Genomic DNA, 22,128 nt, shown 5'->3' with positions numbered 1-22,128 from the left:
ACAAAATAAACAGGAATGACAAATTTATACAAATCGTTTTTTTTTCTGTATAAATAAGTTAAGTTGTTAAACAAATAAAAATATACACATAACTATAAATGTAATTTAGTGGTTTAAAATAGTCACTCTGAATATCAGATGTCAGTCTTTATGATATACTGCATTTAATACTTTAAATTAAATCTTAATAATCTATACGTTTTAAAATGTTATTTATTTTACAGTTAACAGACTTACATAAAAATCTGTGCCTAACACTGGAATTCAGATGCAGTAATTGCACTTAGATCTTTCATTAGGCCTTCCAAGTTTGCCATCTCTTGATTGAGTTCTTCTGTGCTATAAGAAGTCTGTAAATAAATAGATATTTCTTTTTAGTATACTTAGTATAGATGGATATAAAAATAATAATTTACACACACAAATAATGGTATTAAATACTACGCTTGGAATTATAAACCTTTAGGTAGTAGATATATAGTAGACTGGGGACCTATGGGTCATGACTTGCGGTGTTCATAAACTAATTAGATAACTATATTGATAATAATACATAAAAAAAACCTAGGCAATTATCTTTTTATGTTTTAGTAGGGGGTCGTGTATCCAGTAAACACTAAATTTGTGCCATTACAAAAAAGTTGGGAAACACTGTAGTAAACATTAAATTTCCATTAAAATTTAGCTGTTGCCAGTAACTAATTACAGTAATTGCTACTTAAAGTTATAAGGACATTTTTATTTTACTATTTAGAAACAATTAAGTTAAGAAATTTGTTATTACTTGTATTTTACTAAGAGATTCTACTTCTGAGATAGTATCTTTTTGATTCACACCAGTTAATGGTGACTTCCATGTTTTAGGACCACTAGACATTGATGTACTGGATGGTGAATTATTAATAGCTGAGTAAATATTTTTTTTGTATGGGCTGGATGATCCTTGAGGTCTAACTGTTACTAAAAAATAAATAAATATTTATACATATAAATAATACATATTAATTATAAAAATAATTGTTAATACCAATGTGTTTTTGTTGGGGAGTAGATGGCGCTGATTGAGGTGGAGGTGCAGGAACACTAAAACTTTTCAAAGGATGACCTTGCTGTCTTTTTTCACTTAAGTTTACTAATCCTCTAAAAAAATAAAAATATTGATAAATAAACCAAAATTAATTTTACATTTTAGTAGGCTGGGCAAGGTCACTATAATAAAAAAAGGATTATTCTAATTTTATTTATATATTCAAATTCTTTTTAATTGGACTGTATTAATTTATAATTTTTTTGTAAAAAAAAATATAGTTTTACAAAACACAAGTAAGTCATTTTGAAACTGAAATAGTATTTATAATTTAATAGATATCTAAAGATTTTAAAATTATGGGTTTGTTTATTGAAGATAATATTATATTAACATGATTATGTTAAATGTAACTTAACAGTCATTTATATTTAATAATGTTGTATGATTTAAGTAAGAAATCTGAATAACATATAGTATGAAACAAACAATTACATTTTTGATTCTAACTAATTAAATTAAAGCAGTATCATTTCCTCAATATTTGATATAATAACCATACTAATTATTTCTCGACAAATAATAACAAAAGATAAAAAAAAAATAAAAACTGTTATTAATTAACACTAGTTTCCCAATCTACATAATATAATATCTACATAATTCATGTTCTCTTTTGTTCTTAATAGATTGAAGTAATAAAATAAATACGTACGTGTGCTGTTGTTGAAGGTTTGTAGTTGATGATACTGGTATGGATTCAAATTTATCTGGCACTGTAGTAGCTTGAACAATATAATTATTTTCAGGAGCTCCTATTAAAAACAATAAGTATTGTTATGATAAATAAGATAATGATATAATTATTTGTGTTTTTACCAGCTGTTAAATCTACAGTTACATGAGCTCTAGTGGTGGTTGCATATTGAGATTTTGGATGAGGTGAACGAGATTCCTGACTAGGTAATGTTGCCATAGCTAAAAAATTATTTTTAATTAATTTTCAGGAAATAATAAATAAAATTTATTGATAAAATAAAATAATAAAATAATTAAAAAAACAACTTACTATCATTATAAATAGAATCAAATGAATCAACAGGCAAAACAACAGGTTTAAAGCGTTTATTTAACGTGGACATTTTTTCATCCGACAATAAAGGTTGAATAATCGTATTACCTTAATGTATATTAAATATAAATGAATAAAACGTAACATGCAAAATAATATATACATAAAGCGATACAAGTTAGAGATATAAATAACAAAATTAAAAATGTATATTAACTCCCATACCTATTTATAAATTATTGAAGTTTTTATATCCTCAAACATTAAGAAAATGTAATAGTAAAGAGCAAAATCATGTGTAAGTAGTTATAGCAAAATATATATTTTTTTTCCATGATATAAGTGAATATTGAAAGAAATATAAAAATCAATATTTTTCATTTTGAAAATTGAAGCTAAATTATAATTTAAAATGAAAATGTATTTTATTTTATTACATTTTTAATTTCAAAACATGTTTGAATCATTTCAATTCTTAAATTATTTTTGAAGTAAAAATAATTAATTTCAACTCCTTTCAAACTAAATACATGTAACAGATAAAAAAACACATTATATACATACCCACATAAGATGAAACATAGTTATTTTTTTCTAAAGAATTGGTAGTCTGTGGTACATGGTGTATGGTAACACGGGTGTCAGGTCCATCATAAGTGTTAGAACTTCCTTGACCACATCCAGAACTAGTATCTAACGAACCTTGTGATGATTTTTCCATTGATTTCAATTCCATTTGATCGTGGTGTATCCACAAATCTGGTGGTTTAATGCTTGGGGATTGAGCTACTCCCTTTGCATTATAGCCAGTAGATCCTTTTATATACCTAAAATCAAAATAAAATGTCAAATATTATTTATTAATAATAAATATTAATATTTTTTTACAAAAACAGTCAATAATAATAGTTGTTAATGATTATGATTAAATTATTAATTTTCAATAAAATAATGATATTAATTGAGACATTCAAATAATTTTCTAAATCAACATTGGCAGCATTACATATTATGTAGTAGCATCGATATATTTTTTATTACACAATAATGGAGGAACAACTGCATATTCACTTATTGTGTGGGATGAGCCATTGTTATTATCACACTATAAAAGCATTTTATTATTATGAGCCCAAGGTTAACCATGAGCTCAACGTTTACACTGTCAAATTAGTGCTTTTATGAGAACATTATACTTCTATAGGAGGAAATTCAAAACGATTTGTAGTAACTACAGTTCTAGTATTATTTCTAAATTATTATTATGCTACCTATCTAATATCTATTATAAATATTATCTAAAATATTGATTTGGAGGGAATAAAAAAACTTAGTGAATAAAAATAAAAAAAGGAAGATAATCAAAGAAAAATTGGGACTTTGATGATGCATTTAAAGGCCAAAATTAGTGCAACAAAACTGTAAAATTCTTTGATTGCAATATTTTTAATTGGATTTTATATAGTTATATATTTTTTTACAAGAAACTTCATAATTTAATAAACAACTATATTGTATAATACTAAAAAGAAAAACAAACAAAAACTGTCAATTTGTAAATAAATACTATGGGAAAATATTAAAATCAATTCTAAAGCAGATTTAAGAAAATTAAAACTAGTTTTTAACTCATCTAAATCATTCATTGTATTAAATTGTTAAACAATTTCAATCATGTTTCATGAAACTTCGAAATTAAAATATTATGTTTGATAAAACATAATATGATGAAAATAAAATAATATCAATTTCAGACGGGATTATAAAGAACATAAGAGTTATTGAATTCTTATTGATTTAATATAAAAATGAGAATGTGTCAATATTCATACCCAAAAACCCGAAAAACCAAAAATTAAATAAAAAAAAAAAAAACAAATAAATACTGACAAAATATTTCCAAGCTAATACTTAAATGGCAAATTCAATAAAATGTATTTTTAATACATTAATTTATGTATCATATATTATGTATAACAATATGTACCTAGTAGTTAATAATACAAATAATCTTACAAGTAATTTTAAAATTTGTTTAAGATTAAATTCCAAATTCAATTTAAAAAAAAAATGTATTTAGATGCAAAGATGCATTGCAGAAGTTTGTTATATTACAAAATAGATAGGGACATAAGTTTGCAAAGAATTAATGAATAACATTGTAATAGATTTTGTTGTGCAATTATTCTATGTAGAACCGTAGACATTGTAGTATTATTAATTTGATTATCAATATAATTTTTTATTTTATACTGTATAATTGATCATTTAGTACAGTACTATTCAATGAGTAAATAAATGTAATGTTAAGTTGAATTTTTTAAACAAATAAAACAAAAATATAATGACTACGTGGAATTATTACAGTTGAGTGCATCAATCAATAATGAAATATAAAAATATAAATTTTAAATGTGAAATAGATAAATAAAGAAACTATCAAATTATGTTTTTTTTTTTTTTAATTAGAAATTTTAGAATAAATTATCAGAAATTTATGAACAATTTAAAATTAATTAATTTTAACAAGGATTTTTTTAAATTATTAGTTTAATGCTATTAAATTTGCCATTAGTTTTGAAAAAAAGCTTTATAAATGATCCATTAGGTATTATAATTAATAAAATAAAACCAATAGCCAAATTTCTTTTGTTTTTATATTGATTTTCAGAATAGAATTTTAATAGAAATTAAAAAGTTGTATTATTCACATAAATTCATATATGACATAGACCACTGTTGTGTTTAACACCTCAATTGATTCTTAATTTTTTTTTCACTTTGATTTAGATAGTAAAAAAGATATTATTTGCATTCAATTTCTTAGTAGATATTATAAATCATTAAATAATGTTTACTTTTGAGGTAATTACTTTGTTTCATGTAAACTTAACTTACAATTGGTATAAAGTAGTAAAATAAAATTACATATCCATTATCCATAGATATTTAAAAAACTAATTAAAGTTTATAAATTAAAAAAAGAATTACCCTTTTTTACTTCGGTTTCTTAATGGCTTATTTTGTTTACAACACAATAAAGCAATTCCAATACCAATACAAGATATAAGTAACAAACAACATGCGATCAGTATATATAAAATTGTTGTGTTGTTTATACCACTTTTTCCATCTGTATAATGAAATTAAAACAAATAAATATATATACATATATAAGTATTATTGTTTACGTAATAAAAAAGAATATCATACAATTTTTAAAATTATAATACCTTTTAGTGATGTTCCGTCATTGTAAGAAGTACCACCTAAAAATATTTCAAAAATAAATAATAACAAATTAAACTGATAATACTGAATACAAAACATTAAAATTAACCTAATACCTGGCAATGTTTTGATACTAATAGTAGGACTAAATGGACCATAACCAACAGAATTTTTAGCTTGAATTTTAAAATAATAATTAGTACTCGGTGTCAGTCCTTTTATTGAGTAAGACATAAGTTCCCCATCAACTGTTTCAGTTATCCACTCATTGTCTGAACTTGTGTCGTCAGTAGTATATAAAATAAGATATGCTAAAGCAAAATATAATTTAATATTGTCATTGAATTTTTGTTTTAAATAATTTACCAATTATTTGTCCATTTGAAAATTTTGGTGGTTGCCAATTTAATGTTAAAGATTGAGGTTTATCATCATTTTTAACAGCGGTTAAATCTCTTGGTGGTGATGCTGGTTTGGCTTCTTGAGTATTATTCATCACAAGTAAACTCCAAGCACTTTCAAATTGGCCCTATAACCATACCATATTATTTTATTTTAAATTAATGTAAAAAACATTATGCTTCAGGCCACGAGAGAATACTCGTTTTGTGTATGTAGACTGATCTCTGTTGCGACTTCTTCCACCAAACCATTATTTTCACCACTCTAATACCATATATCTGGTACATAGAAGATATTGCAATGTTTTGAAAGTTGTTGCACAGTTTATATTGCAGGTGGGAATGTAGCTTACCAGATAAATTTTAATTGATACACCAACAATAAACTCTCTCATGGACTAAGCATTCTAATAACTGAATATTAAAAATTTACCTTGATCGATTTTACTGTAAACTCATACTGAGTATTAGGTTTTAAATCATTAATAATGCAAGAAAGTTCAGAGGTGTTAACATATTTGTAACGTGCATTGTTAGGCGAATAAGACGATTTGTACCGTACGAGGTAGGAACGCATTTCTTCATCATTCGACTGTAATTAAAATTATTTATGAATATAATATTAACTGATTTAATTCTTAATATATATTACATCAAAATCTAAAAGGGAATTATCTGTCCATGATACTTCTATAGCATTTGGAGAAATAACGTTAGTTTTTAAACCAATTGGTGGTATTATTGGATTTGATGATTCATCCAACGTATTCATAATAGTTTGTTCTCTTATAGTTGCCATTTGGTATACTATTGGTCCAAGACCCATTTCATTAACAGCAGCAAGACTCAGTACATAATCAGCATTTTGTTCTAAAAATAATCATGTTTTTAAAACAAATAAAAATAAAAAATAAAAAATGTATAAATTAATATTTACCTAAATTTTTAATTTCATATTGTCGTATTTTTGGATTTATTTTTTCCTTATACACATCAGGAACACCTTTACCCCATCCTAATGTATATTCTCTCACAATTATACTTTTATCTTTTGGTGGAGACCAGGTTATCAATAATGAATTGGAAAAAGCTCGAACTATTTAAAATAATATATTTAATAAAATTAAAAAAATAATCATTATAAAATTAAAACTGACCTTTGAAATTAGTAGGTGCATCAGGGACAGTATCTTCTCTAAGATTTTTATCAAATGTTAATACTGTAAACCACTCTGAAGGTGGGCTAGATCCAACAGTATTTAGAGTCCATAAACGGACTTGGTAAGTCTGAAATAAATAATAAAATATAATAACCCGTTTACTTTTTTAAATAAAAATATAATCAGTGTATATCAACTTTAAGTACAAATATACTATAAATATATACTATTTAATAACAAAAATACAGAATAAAATATAATAATTAGAAGATAAAATTTTTTTTAATAATTTTAGATATTTTTGTTTGTCAATATTTAATTAACATTTTTTTAAATTTTTCTACATAAATTAATTTTAAATGAATACAAGTTCAATAACATTACACACACATAATTTTTAATCCGATCAAATATATTTTATATAAACAATTGTAAACGTTATACATCATTATTCATTAATATCACTCTGCACCTAACAATGATTATTAAAATTATTCTTTCAGTAGGTTTCATTAATCAATAACTATAAGTTTCATTTTTAGTATGAGAATATTGATTCTTAAAACTACAAATTTTATTCATACATATAGGAATAAAAGAAAAATTACTAAAAAACGAAAGTAATAAAAAAAAATTTTACTTACTGAACTTTTGTCTAAACCAGAAATTTGATATTCTAAATTATCACCAGCAGTTGTGATAGTGTCACCAGATGATTTTCTATCTGGTTTTTTGTATCGAATTTTATAACCTGTTATAACTCCATTTTGATTAGATTTTGGTGGATGTTCCCATCTAATATTAATCTCCTAAATTTAAAAATAATATATGTTTATAGTCAATTATTTTATTATAAAATATTTTAAGACATACCGTAGAAGAAATTGCTTCAACAACAATATTTTGTGGTGGTTGTGATGGAGCTGAAGGTCTAGTTAAAACAACCACTTCTAAAGACTTCATTCCGGGACCATTTTGATTGTATGCCACTACCCAAATTTTATACTTTGTATAAGGACTTAAATCACTTATTTCACGGTCTGTATGTTTTGTTATAAAAAATTGTTCTTCTGAAGTTGAATCCTAGTAAAAGTAAAATAATTAATATAAATCAAAAATTATAAATACCTCATGTTTGTTATTAAACTCATTATTTATTGGTATGCTACCTTCATATAAAATAATTTGTACTCTTTCAAATTCTCACTACCATGTTCTGGTCTAGACCAAGAGACATATATTGATGTAGGTGAAACTGCTTTAGCAGTTACATTATAGGGTTGTCCAGGTAAATTAATTTCTGCTTTAGTCATTACTTTCAAACGTGGTGAACTTTCGCCTATGCCATATTCGTTTACGGCCATTACTCTAAAGAGATAATACTTATCGGGTAATAATCCACTAATAGTTATATCAGTTTGTGACGTATTTGTCATACGTTCTCTGCAAAATTCACATTATTCCAATTAAAAATAATTTTAAAAAATGTTATACAAATATTAACCTGTCAGATCCTTCTTCTTGATAAAATATTGTATAAGTTAATATCTCGCCGTTAGTTTTTAGTGGATTAATCCAAGTTAAAGTGGCTAACCTAGATGACACAAGACTGGCTTCTAATGCTCTTGGGGATGATGGTAGATTGTTTTTTAAATCCTTGGGTTTTTCAGCTGCAGAGAATGAGTTGACGAAATCAGTACTAATATTTGTAGAACTGTTTGAACTAGGTAAATTGTCTGTTTATAAAAGCAAAAACAAAACAAAACGCAAACAAAAAATAAATTAATTACTACAAAACAAAACAAAACAAAGCAAAATAAATAAAAATAATAATAATAAAGTAATTACATCAAAATAATTTATAAGTTATTGTTAGGACTAGGATTTTTAAACAGTAAAAAATTGTAAAATATGCATTTTATTAACCAAAATATGCAAAAACAACTTTTTTTAAATATTAGTTAATATTATTACATACTATTATTAAATTATATTTTTTAAATTTTTGAACATGAACGACCAGTGATTAAATTAAAGATTTATATTGGCTTAAACTGCTTTCCACATCACATGTTGTTGGAGTATGTTTAAATGTGATTTATCTAAGATTTAAAATAATATTAACATTTTTTTCTTCCGTTTTATAATCATCGTTTATAATGTTATATATTTTTAGAAATGTTTTGAATCTCTTCTTCTTTAGTATTAAGTTCATTTTAGTTTAAATAGGTAGTATATTTACGATAATTCAGCAAATAAACAAATAATTATATACATTTATTAAATAAATACCATTTAAAATTAACAAGATTCACAACAATTCATAAATATGCAATTATATGGATTATATTTAAAATATGCAAAAAAAAAATTGTACTATTTAATTAAGAATAAGCCAAATCATGGACATATCTGACAACCAATTAATTTGGACTTAAAACAACATGCAAACGCATAGAAATCCAAGCCCTAGTTACCTATTATTATTCAAGATTAGTGAATTTTTTTTTAGGTTTATGATTTCAAATAATAATAATAATAAAAACTGATAATATGTACCTAACTGATATTTTAACTGATATAAAATATAATCTATAAAATCTGTTCAAGCATTAATTCACTGGTGAAATCAATTTTTTTAATGTTAAAACTACCAAATTAAAAATGAACACATAATTAAGTAGAAATATAATATATGCCAACAAACAAAATATTGTAAAAATGAGTTACCTATTTAAGTTTAAATAGAAACTTATCATGTAAACTTTACAATAATTTTCAAGTTATGAAAGTATAATAAGAATTAAAATACTTAAATATCATCAGGGTATATGCACCATTATAGTATACATTAAATACCACTAATATTCTGTTTTATTCAGTAGTTATGTATTTTTATAATTAATATTATAAATATTGTTAAATAAAGCATTGTTAATATATTATAATGTATAACAATTATTAATAAATATAACAAATTAATCACAAACTAAAAAAGAAATTATATTTACAATTCTAATATTTTACTAATATATTAAAATGTAAAACCAATAAATTTCTATTTTTTCAAACAAAGCATTGCTGATTTATAAACAAATAAACTTTTTAAATTACCTGCATGAAAAACGTTTAAAAATGCTGACGATTGAATATTTCCAGCAGGGTTTGATGCCAAACACTGGAACATGCCAGAATCCATAGTCATCAACCCAGATATTTTTAAATTGGTCCTATAAAATATACATATCAACAATATATTTAACGCATTTTATTTTCAGTGAGATATAAACATTTATTAATTTCATTAATTTCTCCACAGACATATATATATATATACAAAATTTTAGTTTAATTTTCCATTATATAATATTCTCTATTGATAATTGAAGGGTCTGGTACAATAACCAGGTATCTTTTTAAAATGCAAGTTTTAACATATTCTGATACCTAGTAAAGAATGTTGTCTAAATTTAGGTTTAATAACAATATATCTCCTATTGATAGATAAGCTAATATCATACAAAAGGAGATATTTGGTTTTTGCTCCGAATGATGTTAACACTTTATTTTAGACATTAACTAATTAGTATAGACATAAATATTATATAATCTTATGCTTTTTAACTACTATCTAATCTTCTTATTTATTTTGCAGTTACTACGTAACTTATCTGTAGGGTTCGGATTTTTTGAAGGCAAAATCATTTTTTTTTTTAAAAAAAGAAAAAAAATTTTTGTATAAATTGATTTAATAATGTGTCATTTAATATTTAAAACGATGGATATATTTTTTGCCTTTTATTACTTATGCCTTTTTTGTGTTTAATTTTCAATTTATTTGATTTTTTTGTTTTAAAATATGTTGTGTAAGTAACAACACATTAATTTTACAAAATAAATGTTGCTCATTTTAGATATATTTTGTATTTAAGTGTAATGTAATAATTAATATACTAATATGCTCAAGATAATATTATTATGCTAAAAGAAACCTTCCACCAAAGGAGCCCTATAAAAGTATTTGAGCTTCTTTGAGGAATACAAAACCAAACTATTTACTAATATTTTGGATAAAAAAAAAACAAGTTTCTCCTCACAGAAATAGCTTAATTTAATTATCATAAAAGGTTTTGATCGATTGAATGATTATAAGGTATAATTAATCACTGTTAATGTTTTTTGAGATTATTTGATACAAATGTTACAAGTAATTTTGAGTAAGAAAAAAACATGGATTTTAATTTTGGGGCAATAACCCAAGCAACTCTAGTAAATTATACTTAAATAAGTTTATTAAAATGTATTCAAAACTAGTGAGAGTTGATGTACTGTTATATTTACACCTAAAGTATGAAAATCTGTCTTCAAAACAGAGATTTGATCAAAATGGGGTTAGTGAAACTGTTTTTTATGTCTCCTGAAAAATTCTAAAATGTGGATATACTTGGTTATTACACCAGACCCATTAATAATTATAATTTCACTTGAAATGAATGAAAGTTAAATTATAAACAGTTCAACTAAGGTTATATAACTTACCATCTCATATTAGTATATAATATATAATTACTTACCCGCTAACAAACTGTAGGTATTCATCTTGTTTAATTCTATCGCCATTTTTTAGCCAAATAACTCGTGGTGGAGGTTTACCAGCTACTTCACACTCCAATATTATATCTTCTTTTTCAAGAACCATTGTATCTTTAGGTTTGCGAATAAATTGTGGTTTGACTATAATTTTAAAAATTGTAGTTAATAATTAAGAATTCAAAAAATTACTATATACAATTTAATTGAAACTAAATAGTATACTATATTATTTTACAGTTATACATAACATATACAAATTCTAAGCTACAAATTTTGCAATATTTACATTTCTAAGTTACACAAAAAAAAAAAAAAAATAATTTGCCGTGTACACAAAATGTATTATATAAATACTATATTCATTGTCACCAATTATAGTTGAATAATCATAATTTAAGCAACGTAAAAACAATGAGAATAATCTTGCATTTATTCTAAAATGGTATTGTGGAAATATAATATTATATACTATAAATTGAATTGCATTGAAGTTAGAACAATATGCACTATAAGCTGAATGTAAATTTTTAAAATACTTAACTTATTATAAATAAATAATGGATTATAATTTCAACTATGCAAATTAAATTATAGACTTCACCAAGAATATAATTACAGACTTAATAAGTTATAAGTAGATTGAATGTTGTAGGCTTTCGCATTTTTTTTCAATAAGTCCATTCATAAGTATATGAAACTATATCAGCTAAGATGTGCAGAATTTTATACAATTTTTTTTGTTTTATTAGCATTATCATTTTTTCAAACAATTTTAAAATTAACCATTACTTAAAAATTAGTATTTAAGTTTTATATTTATATGCAGTGTATATTATAAAATTAAAAAGTTATCATTTTTTGTTTATATATAATTAAGATTGTTTATTTAATTAATACATATTATAGGGCTGTAACAACAAAGCTCTAGTTGTAAGTAATAACGTCAAGGTAATATTTATAATTTATTGATTAAATGTTATGTTATTCAGATTAATAATATAGCTTTATTAAAGATTGTATAACTGTCATTTACCATGAACTTCTAATGTAGCAGAAGCATCAGTAGAATCTTCATGATTTTCTGCTCGGCAAATATAATTTCCGTCGTCATTTTTATTCACTTGTGTTATTTGTAAGCCACCAGTGCCAATTATGCTAAACCGAGAATCCAGATATCTAAAATAGTTTTAAAAAAAGTTGTTCTCTTAAAAAAAAAGGTTATTTTTTAAACAAATTCATAGGTACTCAAATTCAGTGAACTTCAATATTTTTGTAACATAAGTTGAGGTTTAAATTAATTTGATTTTGCACAAATAAATTCTACAAGTATCTAACCAATTTTAAGTGTAAAGATAAACAATTTTATAACTCAAATAATATGAATTTTCCTTATATAATAATAAAAAAATCTATTAGTATACTTATACTTACGCCATATCAATTAGAGTACCGCCTTTTAACCAAGAAATTTGAGGTCGCGGATTTCCAACAGCTGCACAATCTAGAGTTACAATAGATCCTTCTAAAGCTATTGTTGGTTGAGGTTTAGCAACAAATTCTGGAGCTTTTAATCTTTTAATTGTATCTACAAAAATAATAAATACAATTTAAATTATATTTTCAATTATATTAGAGTGAAGAATGTATTGATTTTAGTGATTTTTTTTTTTTTTTATTAATTCTTTTTATTTTTGTGACACATTTTATAGTAGAGTCATCAACTTTGAAGGCCGTTTCTTGTGAAGAAATTGGATTTGGTTGATACTTTTTGAAAGTAAAAGTATAAAAATTAAAATGTATAAGTTATTTTAAAAATAATTGTAGAGAGACAATTACAAATTTATATCAAAATTGTATCACTATTATTAAAACAATTGTTTGGGAACTGTAATTACCAAAATTTGATCAGAATTATGTTTCATAAATTATAATATACAATAAATCATTGAATTAAAATTTAACACATTCATTACAGTTTATATTCAATGGCGAAATAAACTAGACACCTATCTTTTTTATATAAAATACCTTCATTTTCAACAATTGTTAATATTCCTGGGTCACTTAATCTATGCCTATCTAATCCAGTAACATTACACCGATAAGCACCATTGTCTTCTTTTTGAACATAATCAATTTCTAATGCTCCTATAAATAATATAAAAAAAGAATTCAGTTATATTGTGGTATTAAATATTAACCATAATTAATCAAATTAATGATCTTACCTGATGGAAATATTGTCATACGAGTTCTATCTATTACTAATGGCGAATGGTCTTTGAACCAAGTAATTTTTGGTAAAGGTTGCGAATTAATAACACAGGAGAAATGTGCTGTTTGTCCAGGAAGAAGTCTTAAATCTGTTGGTTGTTTTTCAAATGGTGATAGACCTGTTAAATTATTATTAATAAATAATTAATAAATAAATATAAAAACTTTATTGCATAAAACTTACGTGCAAGAGTTATAGTTGCTATACGGCTAACAGCAGAACCAATATTATCAACAAATGCAACACATTGATATGCTTCTAAGCCTTCAGAAATATCTTTTTCGTCATTATTGAAAACATTTTTAATAAGCAAAGATCCATTTTTTAATATAGATCTAAAACAGTATAATATTATATTTAATATATAAGAACCAATTACTTTTTCTGAAGTTAAATAATTTTTTTTTAATTTAATTTTATCTTTTTAAATTAGATATTAATTTAACATTATTTACTTATTCACATAACCAGAAATTTGGTTGAATTTTTATTTTTCGGTGGGGGGGAGAGGGACTATCATTATATAAGGTATCCTGCATAATTTACATGATTTGCAGATGTGCAAAAAATAACATTTGGGGGGGGGAGTTATTAATATATCAAGTACAGTAATATTATAGCATTGTTGAAAAACTTAAAAATGAAAAATTAATAACATGACAACAATTTAAACTAAGTATCACATTAAATGTATTTCTTAGTTCTTACAACTATTCTAAAAATATATGGTTCCAGAAACTAAAAAAATAGGCATTTATATAAATTATAAAAAAAAGTTAATTATTGAGCAATTTAGAAAATATTTTCCTTGTTATATGTTTCTTTTTAATTTAAAGTAAATACCTTGGTAAATACTTATAACAAATAGGTTTAATATTTTTTTTTTTTTGGATTATAATCCTTAATTTTATTTCAATAATTAATCCTTATTAGGTAATAAGATAAAAAATAATTTAAAAAAGAAGAACATTAAAAATCAACTTAGAAACCTATTTTATAGCTTATAGAGTACATTAAAGGAAGATTTATAATTATAACAAAATTATACAAATGGCCATAAAGTCACAATTTTAAGGTTACAAACAAATAAAAAAATTAATATTGAATATTGAATTATTGTGAAAATCTATTGATAGTTATTGTAAAATATAAAATAATATTTTATTCTTAAAGAATTTACCTTCTCGTATCTCCAATAAAATCAAAGTACTGTCCATCAGGAATCCTCCATCTAATTTGAGGCAATGTAGCAACACTATCAAAATTTGCTTCACAATCCAATCGTATGGTTTTACCGGCAGTTGTTACAATATCACTAGGTTCAGTTATAAACCGTACACTACCTATTGTTAGCAAATTATAAATGAAAAATTAGTAATATTTTAGGGATTAGATAACACTAAAATACTCATGGTTTTAATAGGTATTCTAATTAAATTTAAGGGTGCTTATAAAATATTTAAATCATTATTTTTGTTACTGGATTCCAGAATTGAAAGTAGTACAGTTTTTTCAATAACACCACTTGAATACTACTTACTAGTCAGTAGTCATACAAGAACTTGAAATTTAATTTTAATTTTTATCATGACATGTTATTATTATTATTGTAGGAACATATTTATTATAATAAAGATACAATTAAAAAATTTAATTTGAAATATTACCTCATTAATTTTATAATATTTATTTAAAAATCTACAGTAATAGAATGCTTAATCTATTTAAATTTTTCGAATTGGGTACGCTTATTATTGCAGTTATCTATCAAGAATTGAATGATAAAATTTAAAAGATTAATGTACAAAGGTCATTATGCGTTTGTACACTATACATATTACACGTTTGTGCGTTCAGTTATCAACAAAAATATAGGTATCTGCCAATGTCTATTCATTCATTATAAAAGAAAATGTAACCATGGGAGATAACGCATTGAAAACTGCAAACTCGACAAAGATGAAAATGATAAGATAAATAATCAAAATTATGGACAAAAATTCAAGGACTAAGAATTTTTGATGTATACTGTAAGAGTGCTGATTATGAAATGGTCTGTATCCTTTGATTAATTAAAATTATTTGGTACACATTTGTATTAAAACTTACATTAAACATTTTTAGCGTAGGATAATCTGTTTATTTCAGATATCACTTACTATTGTTATTATCTATTTATTATATTGAAGATTAAAATTAAACAATATTATCAGTAGAATTATTGGCATTCAAGTATCAAATGTCAACCTCGTGAATTATCATAGTACAAATAATAATATAGAAAGATGATCAAATAAATAGTAACTATTCTTTGTATAGAATTCATTGCGACTAATACACGCTGGGTGTCAAGTAGTAAAAGTATAATTGTCATCGTAACAACATGCTCAAAAAACGTGTACTTAAGTAGGATATTGGAATTAACTATGTACTTAGCATCAGAGAAGAGCACCTAGACATTTGGGGGTACAAGTTAAAAAAGGGTAAAAACAGATATGATTTGTAAGACCAAAGATATCGTGTCTTAACGTGTATCGAGGACATGAGGAACCGTCGATGGTGTTCAGAAAACAACCGGTGTACGGCCGTAGCGTTGGTTTAGTACTCACTTCGTACAGGCGCGACCAACAGCAGAAGCCTCAGTGCCAGACAGCAACCGGACAACAGGAGTTTCCGGCGGACGCCGCCGCTCGGGCGCATGTTGTGGAAACAGGACTATGCGTAACAGCGGTTACGGTGCTGCTGCTGCTATCGGATACGCTTTTCCGTCCGGCAAAGTCACGGGTCCCGCGACATGGCGGCCGACTCGGTGAGTGGACGCGTTCGATCGTGATCCGTCACCCGTCTCACCGATCGTGTCGACTTTCCGTAAACGATGTCGTCGTCGTCGTCTGGTCTGCGATTCGGTTCGTTTATACGGTGGCAATGGCTAAAAAAAATGTCGGTCGTTTTCCTGCGGGTCGTCGCGAGTTTGTGCGTTTCCGATCGGATTTGATAATAATAATAACAAACAATGATGACTGTTTCGCGCTGGTGGTAGTCGCCGTGATCGGTAGTAAACACGAGACTCGGGTCGCGATTGGCCGATACCGCCAGTGGTGCGCCCCGCGGCGGCGAGATAACGGTGGTGGCGTCGGCGGCGGCGGCGGCGCCACCTGGTCGGACGACGACGGACGGTCACCAACTCTCAACCTCAGATCACGCACAATGTATAATGTTCGTGCACAGTGTGTACACGACACGACGCCCGCGCCGCACCCCGCCACCTGATCACGGCCGATGGACCGTCCTAACAGTTCTCCGCTGGTTCTTGTATTTTTATTATAGTAAAATACTATAATCGCAGCGGTGATGTTCCCGTCAAATGTGTCTACGATATAACATATAACTCGGTGTACGATTTTAACGATTTCACTTGAAAAAATTAGGGTACTAAAAAAAAGATTTTCCGTATCACGTGATTTTAAAAATAATACCTAATAATTTTGTGATGGAACTGATGAAATTAGATTTGGTCAGTACTATAATAATGTCGTCGCCATAACGTTGGATATTATGCATTTCTATAATAATTATCGGTATTTCCAGTTAATAATATACGTATTATGTTATCGTCGAGTCTATTTTCTATTCGACAACAAACGATGAACGCCTCATCATAGTGTACAGATGTTGGCGTTTTTGCCAGCTCGAAATAATGTCCGTATTCTAAAATAAATATTGCATTCGGTTTAAAAAGAAAACATAAATAGCTGATTGCAAAAACAATAATATTTATTTTGCAAATTCATTGAAATTTTAGAGTATACGCAGTAGATCTATGATTTTATAAAAATATAAATCTTGAGAGTATATTTTACCACCGAGTAGCAGTAAAACTATTCAGTTTCTCGTTATTTAATAACTCAGTTATTTAAGTTCTTCAGAATGTACTCAGTTATTGCCAGTCGTATTAACAAAATTACTTATGGATTTTGATTTTTGATCATCGCACTCTATTAAATCTAATATAAAATTGCAGGTATAAATATAAAACCATAAAAGTATAAAACAGCTATTTATGATTTAATGGAAATTAATTCATTATTATGGTACTTTGAATATATTAATAGCCGTGCATTAACTTTATCCATTTTATGTGGACCCATTATTTAAAATAAGTTAAAATAATAATAAGTTTATTATCATATCATAATTATAAAATATAAATAAACGTACCAAGGTATATAAATATAAGTATACTTAAATTCCAACAATTGAAGTTAAAAGAGTGACGCAGATTACATAATATTCCATTTCGTTTTCTATCGTTGCTGAAATTACCAAAATTAATTTTTAGATGTATGCATGTGGTGCATTATATTTTTATATTTTGGCGCAAAATTCCATCTCTCTAATTTTATTGGATTTGCCACTTATTATTTACTAAGTAGGACTCAAATTTTGTGCAAAATAAATAAAAAAACATTTTTTAAATTTAATTCTAAAAAAACAAATTTAAATAACACATTAAATTAAATTTGACAATTATAGAGAAGTTATTTAGAACACTTGGTACACTTCACTGATTGATGTTTACCTTATTTACCTTATTGATAATTGATATTTACCTACCTGTAAACTAAAATATTAGAACATGCTATAAAAATACACAGATATAATTCAGATAATTTTTCCTTTACTTTAGTTGTAAATACAACTGTAATAAATTACGGTCATTAAATTTTAAATAAAACTATCAAGATAGTTATTTTATCAATCATCCATTTATACACTGGTTATATAATTTCTGGCAATAATAATATAGACTAGTCGAAGTATAAATGTATAATAAACATAAAAGAAATAAGTTAAATTTTCAAGAAAAATATGTAAAAATTAAGAAAAAAAAATTAAATAGCGGAAAAATCAATTGTGGAAAAAAAGCAAAAAAAAGTTCACTTCATTGATATCAGAACGATTCAAAACCTATTTATATATAAGAATTATCTTTCTATCCAGTGGCGTGCCAAGGAATTTTCGATGGAGGGGATATATGTTTTAAGAAAAGACAGGATTTAATTCCATTAAAAACACACAAAAACTGTATAATTATACCAAAAAATACATAGAAATTACATAATAAATTGTATAATAAAAATACAAGTCATATAAAAAAACTTTAAATTCTTGATTATAATTAAATTAATTAAAAAAAAAAACTGATGAATGTATTACATTTTTAAATTAAAATTAATAATTAAATATATTTCCAAATTATATTTATTAAAATTAAATCTTTTATTACTTAAAATATGTTTGTACAAAGAAAAAATACGTTCTACTTCTACTACTCTAGACTCTAGTTATAAGTGCATATTAAAAAAACTCAATAATTTAGTTATATCTAAATAAACATCTGCTTTACCCGACATGACTTTATAGTAAGATTTAATAGATTTATATCCTATTTAGTAGTTATAACTTTTATTTTTTTTCAATTATGTATATATATATACGTACATTTGTCTATAGTTTTTTGTCTTGTCTGGACCAGGAATATTTGTTAAAATATCTTCAGGTTTTCTAAACCTATTCATACTATTAAGTATAGCTCACAATTCAATTCTTCCAAGTTTGTAAGATTAATGGATAACTCAGATAAGTGTAATTGTATGAATACTATAAACCACTTTTGGCTGCATTATATTGTATAAGTTGTTTCAGCTTTTTCACACTGATGGGGATTAACATCGTTTTTTAAACTTTTAATTACAATTAAAAAAATTTCAAAATTAATTTGCATAGAAAATTGCAGCAATAACCATGGTTCCGACCTTATAATAATAGGTTCGGGAATCGGGAGGTAAAAATATAGGTATACTCGGTATTTCTTTTCTGTATTTATTTATTCTCGATGATCTTACTTTTAAGAAAACTTTTTTTTTATAAAATAAACGAAATAAGTTACATATGTAGTTAGATTTTATATATTAAATTAATTACCATTGTTAAATAATCTATTTATGTAATAATGAATTTAGTTTAGTTAAGTATTTTGTTCATTAAAATACCATATTTAAAAAAAAAAAATTCAAAAACGTGAAAAATTGCTAAAAATTGCATTATAAAATTAAATAGGCAGAGAATGAGAGAACATAAAGTATATATAATTATAATAAAATTTATATATTATAATTTATAAGCAATAATTTATTACTTATAATCAAAAGCAATGACTTTAAAACAAATAACAACTCTTGTATCTAATAATTTGTTTTCCGAAAGTCAGTAAAAAAAAATCAATCGGGGGAATATAACCCCTGGGCACGCCCAGTGGCGCAACTTGATAATAAGGGGCCCATGTGAATATTTCCGGACCGGGGCTCTTACCTACTAATAAAAATTAAAAACAGTTATACCTTATTATAACTTTAAAAAATATTGTTTTTTCACATGTAATAGTTAATATAAGTATTAGTTAAATTTATTTTTTTTATAACATTAAACATAAAAATTAACTCTTCTTGTTTTTTAGTCATTAATGATTTTGTTTATATCCAGTTCATTATTATCAGATAGTAATACAACAATTATTGAATTATATAGATAGATAGATTTTTATGTCTTATATCGTCAGACACATAATATTGTTACGAGTCATGACTTGCACACTACATAGTACACACGCCAACATAATTATTATTTATAATAATAAAAGAAGTTTCAAATTTTCAATTATTTTCTATACGCTATGCTCGCATTTTGGTACCTACATTTCTGTATTAGTGTATTGTATGTGTTACGATACACTTAAGAGGATGTCACACACTGTTTATTTTCTCTCTCTAGCCCACGCACAGCATAGAGAAAACGCATTTACGCAGTCTGAGTAGAACTCGCTCAATTTTAGTTCTAGAGTAAATATACCTATTATAAAATTAAATTTTGATAATATTTCTGAGTACAAGACGATGAGTTTTTTCCATTATTCCCAATACAACGTTAATTATATCGTTAAAAAATAGCTATAAATTACAACATTTTTTATAACCTTTAAATTTTCAAACTCATCGTCTTGTACTCAGAAATATTATCAAAATTTAATTTTATAATAGGTATATTTACTTTAGAACCAAAATTGAGTGAGTTCTACTCAGACTACGTAAATGCGTTTTCTCTATGTTGCGCGTGGGCTAGAGAAAGAAAACAAACAGTGCGCTGACATCCTCTTAACTGGTTTCTCACATAGGTAATCATAATTTGAAATATTCTCTAAATTCAAAAAAGTTAAGACATAATTATTTATTATATTAAAATAAATAATATAATATGTGTATATTGCAGTTTATAGTAGGAATATCGTACATGAAATTTTTAATCTAGGGGCCCCTCAAAAAATGGGGCCCTGTGAATTGCACATCCAACACTCCCGATAATTGCGCCATTGGGCATGCCACTGTTTCTATCACACTCCCCTCAAAAGAAAGCATTTGCTACAAAATTTGAGCCCTACTTATTAGTAGAATTATCGTATTTGAACAAGATATTAGGACTTTTTTAGGATTTGTAGTAAGATCGAAGGAACCGAATCTTATACGAGTATCTGACTAATTTACTAAAACGTATTTTAAATAATAATAATACAGGGGCATCCGGAAAAATATTTCTTTTACATAGTTTTAAATTGTTATAAAATAGAATTTTTGGTATTTATTATTGTAATACCTAGTTTTTTAAATTATTTGCCCATGAGTTGTCATTGGATAACGTCAATACAACATACCTTTTTAATTTGTAATTTTAAAATGTACAACCATAAAAATATTTTTAGTATTTATTTCATACATTTTATGGACGTTATACCTGCATGTGTTGTTTCTGTTTTACATACATACAATATGGACAATCTTCGTTCAGCAAAATTAATTGTGTATTGTTAATTGTAATTTTGTTAGCTTTAATATTATCGAGTAAATTTACCTATTATCAAGTTTAAAGGTAAGAATATTACCTAGGAAATTCCATATGCTTTTATTGATATCATTTTAAATTGAGTTATGAACATTTTAAAGTTGTAATTAAATATTACAACCTATAACTTATTTTAAAATGATAATATCAATAAAATCATCTGGTATGTCCTAGATAATATTTTTACCTATATAAGTTTGATAATTAGTAAATTGACTTCCATATTTAAGCTAATAACATAAAATGTGTTCTGCTGAACACAAATTTAATTTGCTATGATGTACCTACGTTAGTAAGACAACACATACGGGTTTAACGTACTGTCGTCCTCCAAGTGTTTTCGCTTATAATTGATGAACTTGATATTTTTATCTGCAATCGCTTTAACATTGTATACTTCACAAACTAAATAATCA

The 22,128-nt window shown here is 25.5% G+C and overlaps 1 protein-coding gene across 1 annotated transcript; it reads right to left on the bottom strand.

Annotated features, from left to right (window-relative positions):
* LOC113559609 (neogenin) lies at nt 1-16,804 on the bottom strand. Its single transcript, XM_026965354.2, has 28 exons — nt 16,369-16,804; nt 14,940-15,102; nt 13,943-14,094; nt 13,713-13,877; nt 13,513-13,632; nt 12,916-13,069; nt 12,518-12,660; nt 11,466-11,625; nt 10,006-10,121; nt 8,396-8,627; nt 8,061-8,334; nt 7,765-7,974; nt 7,536-7,700; nt 6,889-7,018; nt 6,669-6,827; nt 6,384-6,601; nt 6,165-6,323; nt 5,697-5,859; nt 5,447-5,641; nt 5,333-5,368; nt 5,091-5,232; nt 2,664-2,926; nt 2,097-2,207; nt 1,907-2,005; nt 1,743-1,842; nt 1,028-1,140; nt 785-960; nt 1-350 (listed from the first exon to the last, which is right to left on the bottom strand). Exons 1-28 carry the CDS (start codon nt 16,457-16,459, stop codon nt 252-254), a joined length of 4,308 nt encoding a protein of 1,435 aa, XP_026821155.1. The 5' UTR covers nt 16,460-16,804; the 3' UTR covers nt 1-251.
* Nucleotides 16,805-22,128: the final 5,324 nt, after the last annotated feature.

Source organism: Rhopalosiphum maidis, chromosome 3 (genome assembly GCF_003676215.2).
Source record: "Rhopalosiphum maidis isolate BTI-1 chromosome 3, ASM367621v3, whole genome shotgun sequence".
In the NCBI taxonomy this organism is placed as follows: domain Eukaryota; kingdom Metazoa; phylum Arthropoda; class Insecta; order Hemiptera; family Aphididae; genus Rhopalosiphum; species Rhopalosiphum maidis.
This window is presented reverse-complemented; position numbering and strand designations above follow the sequence as displayed.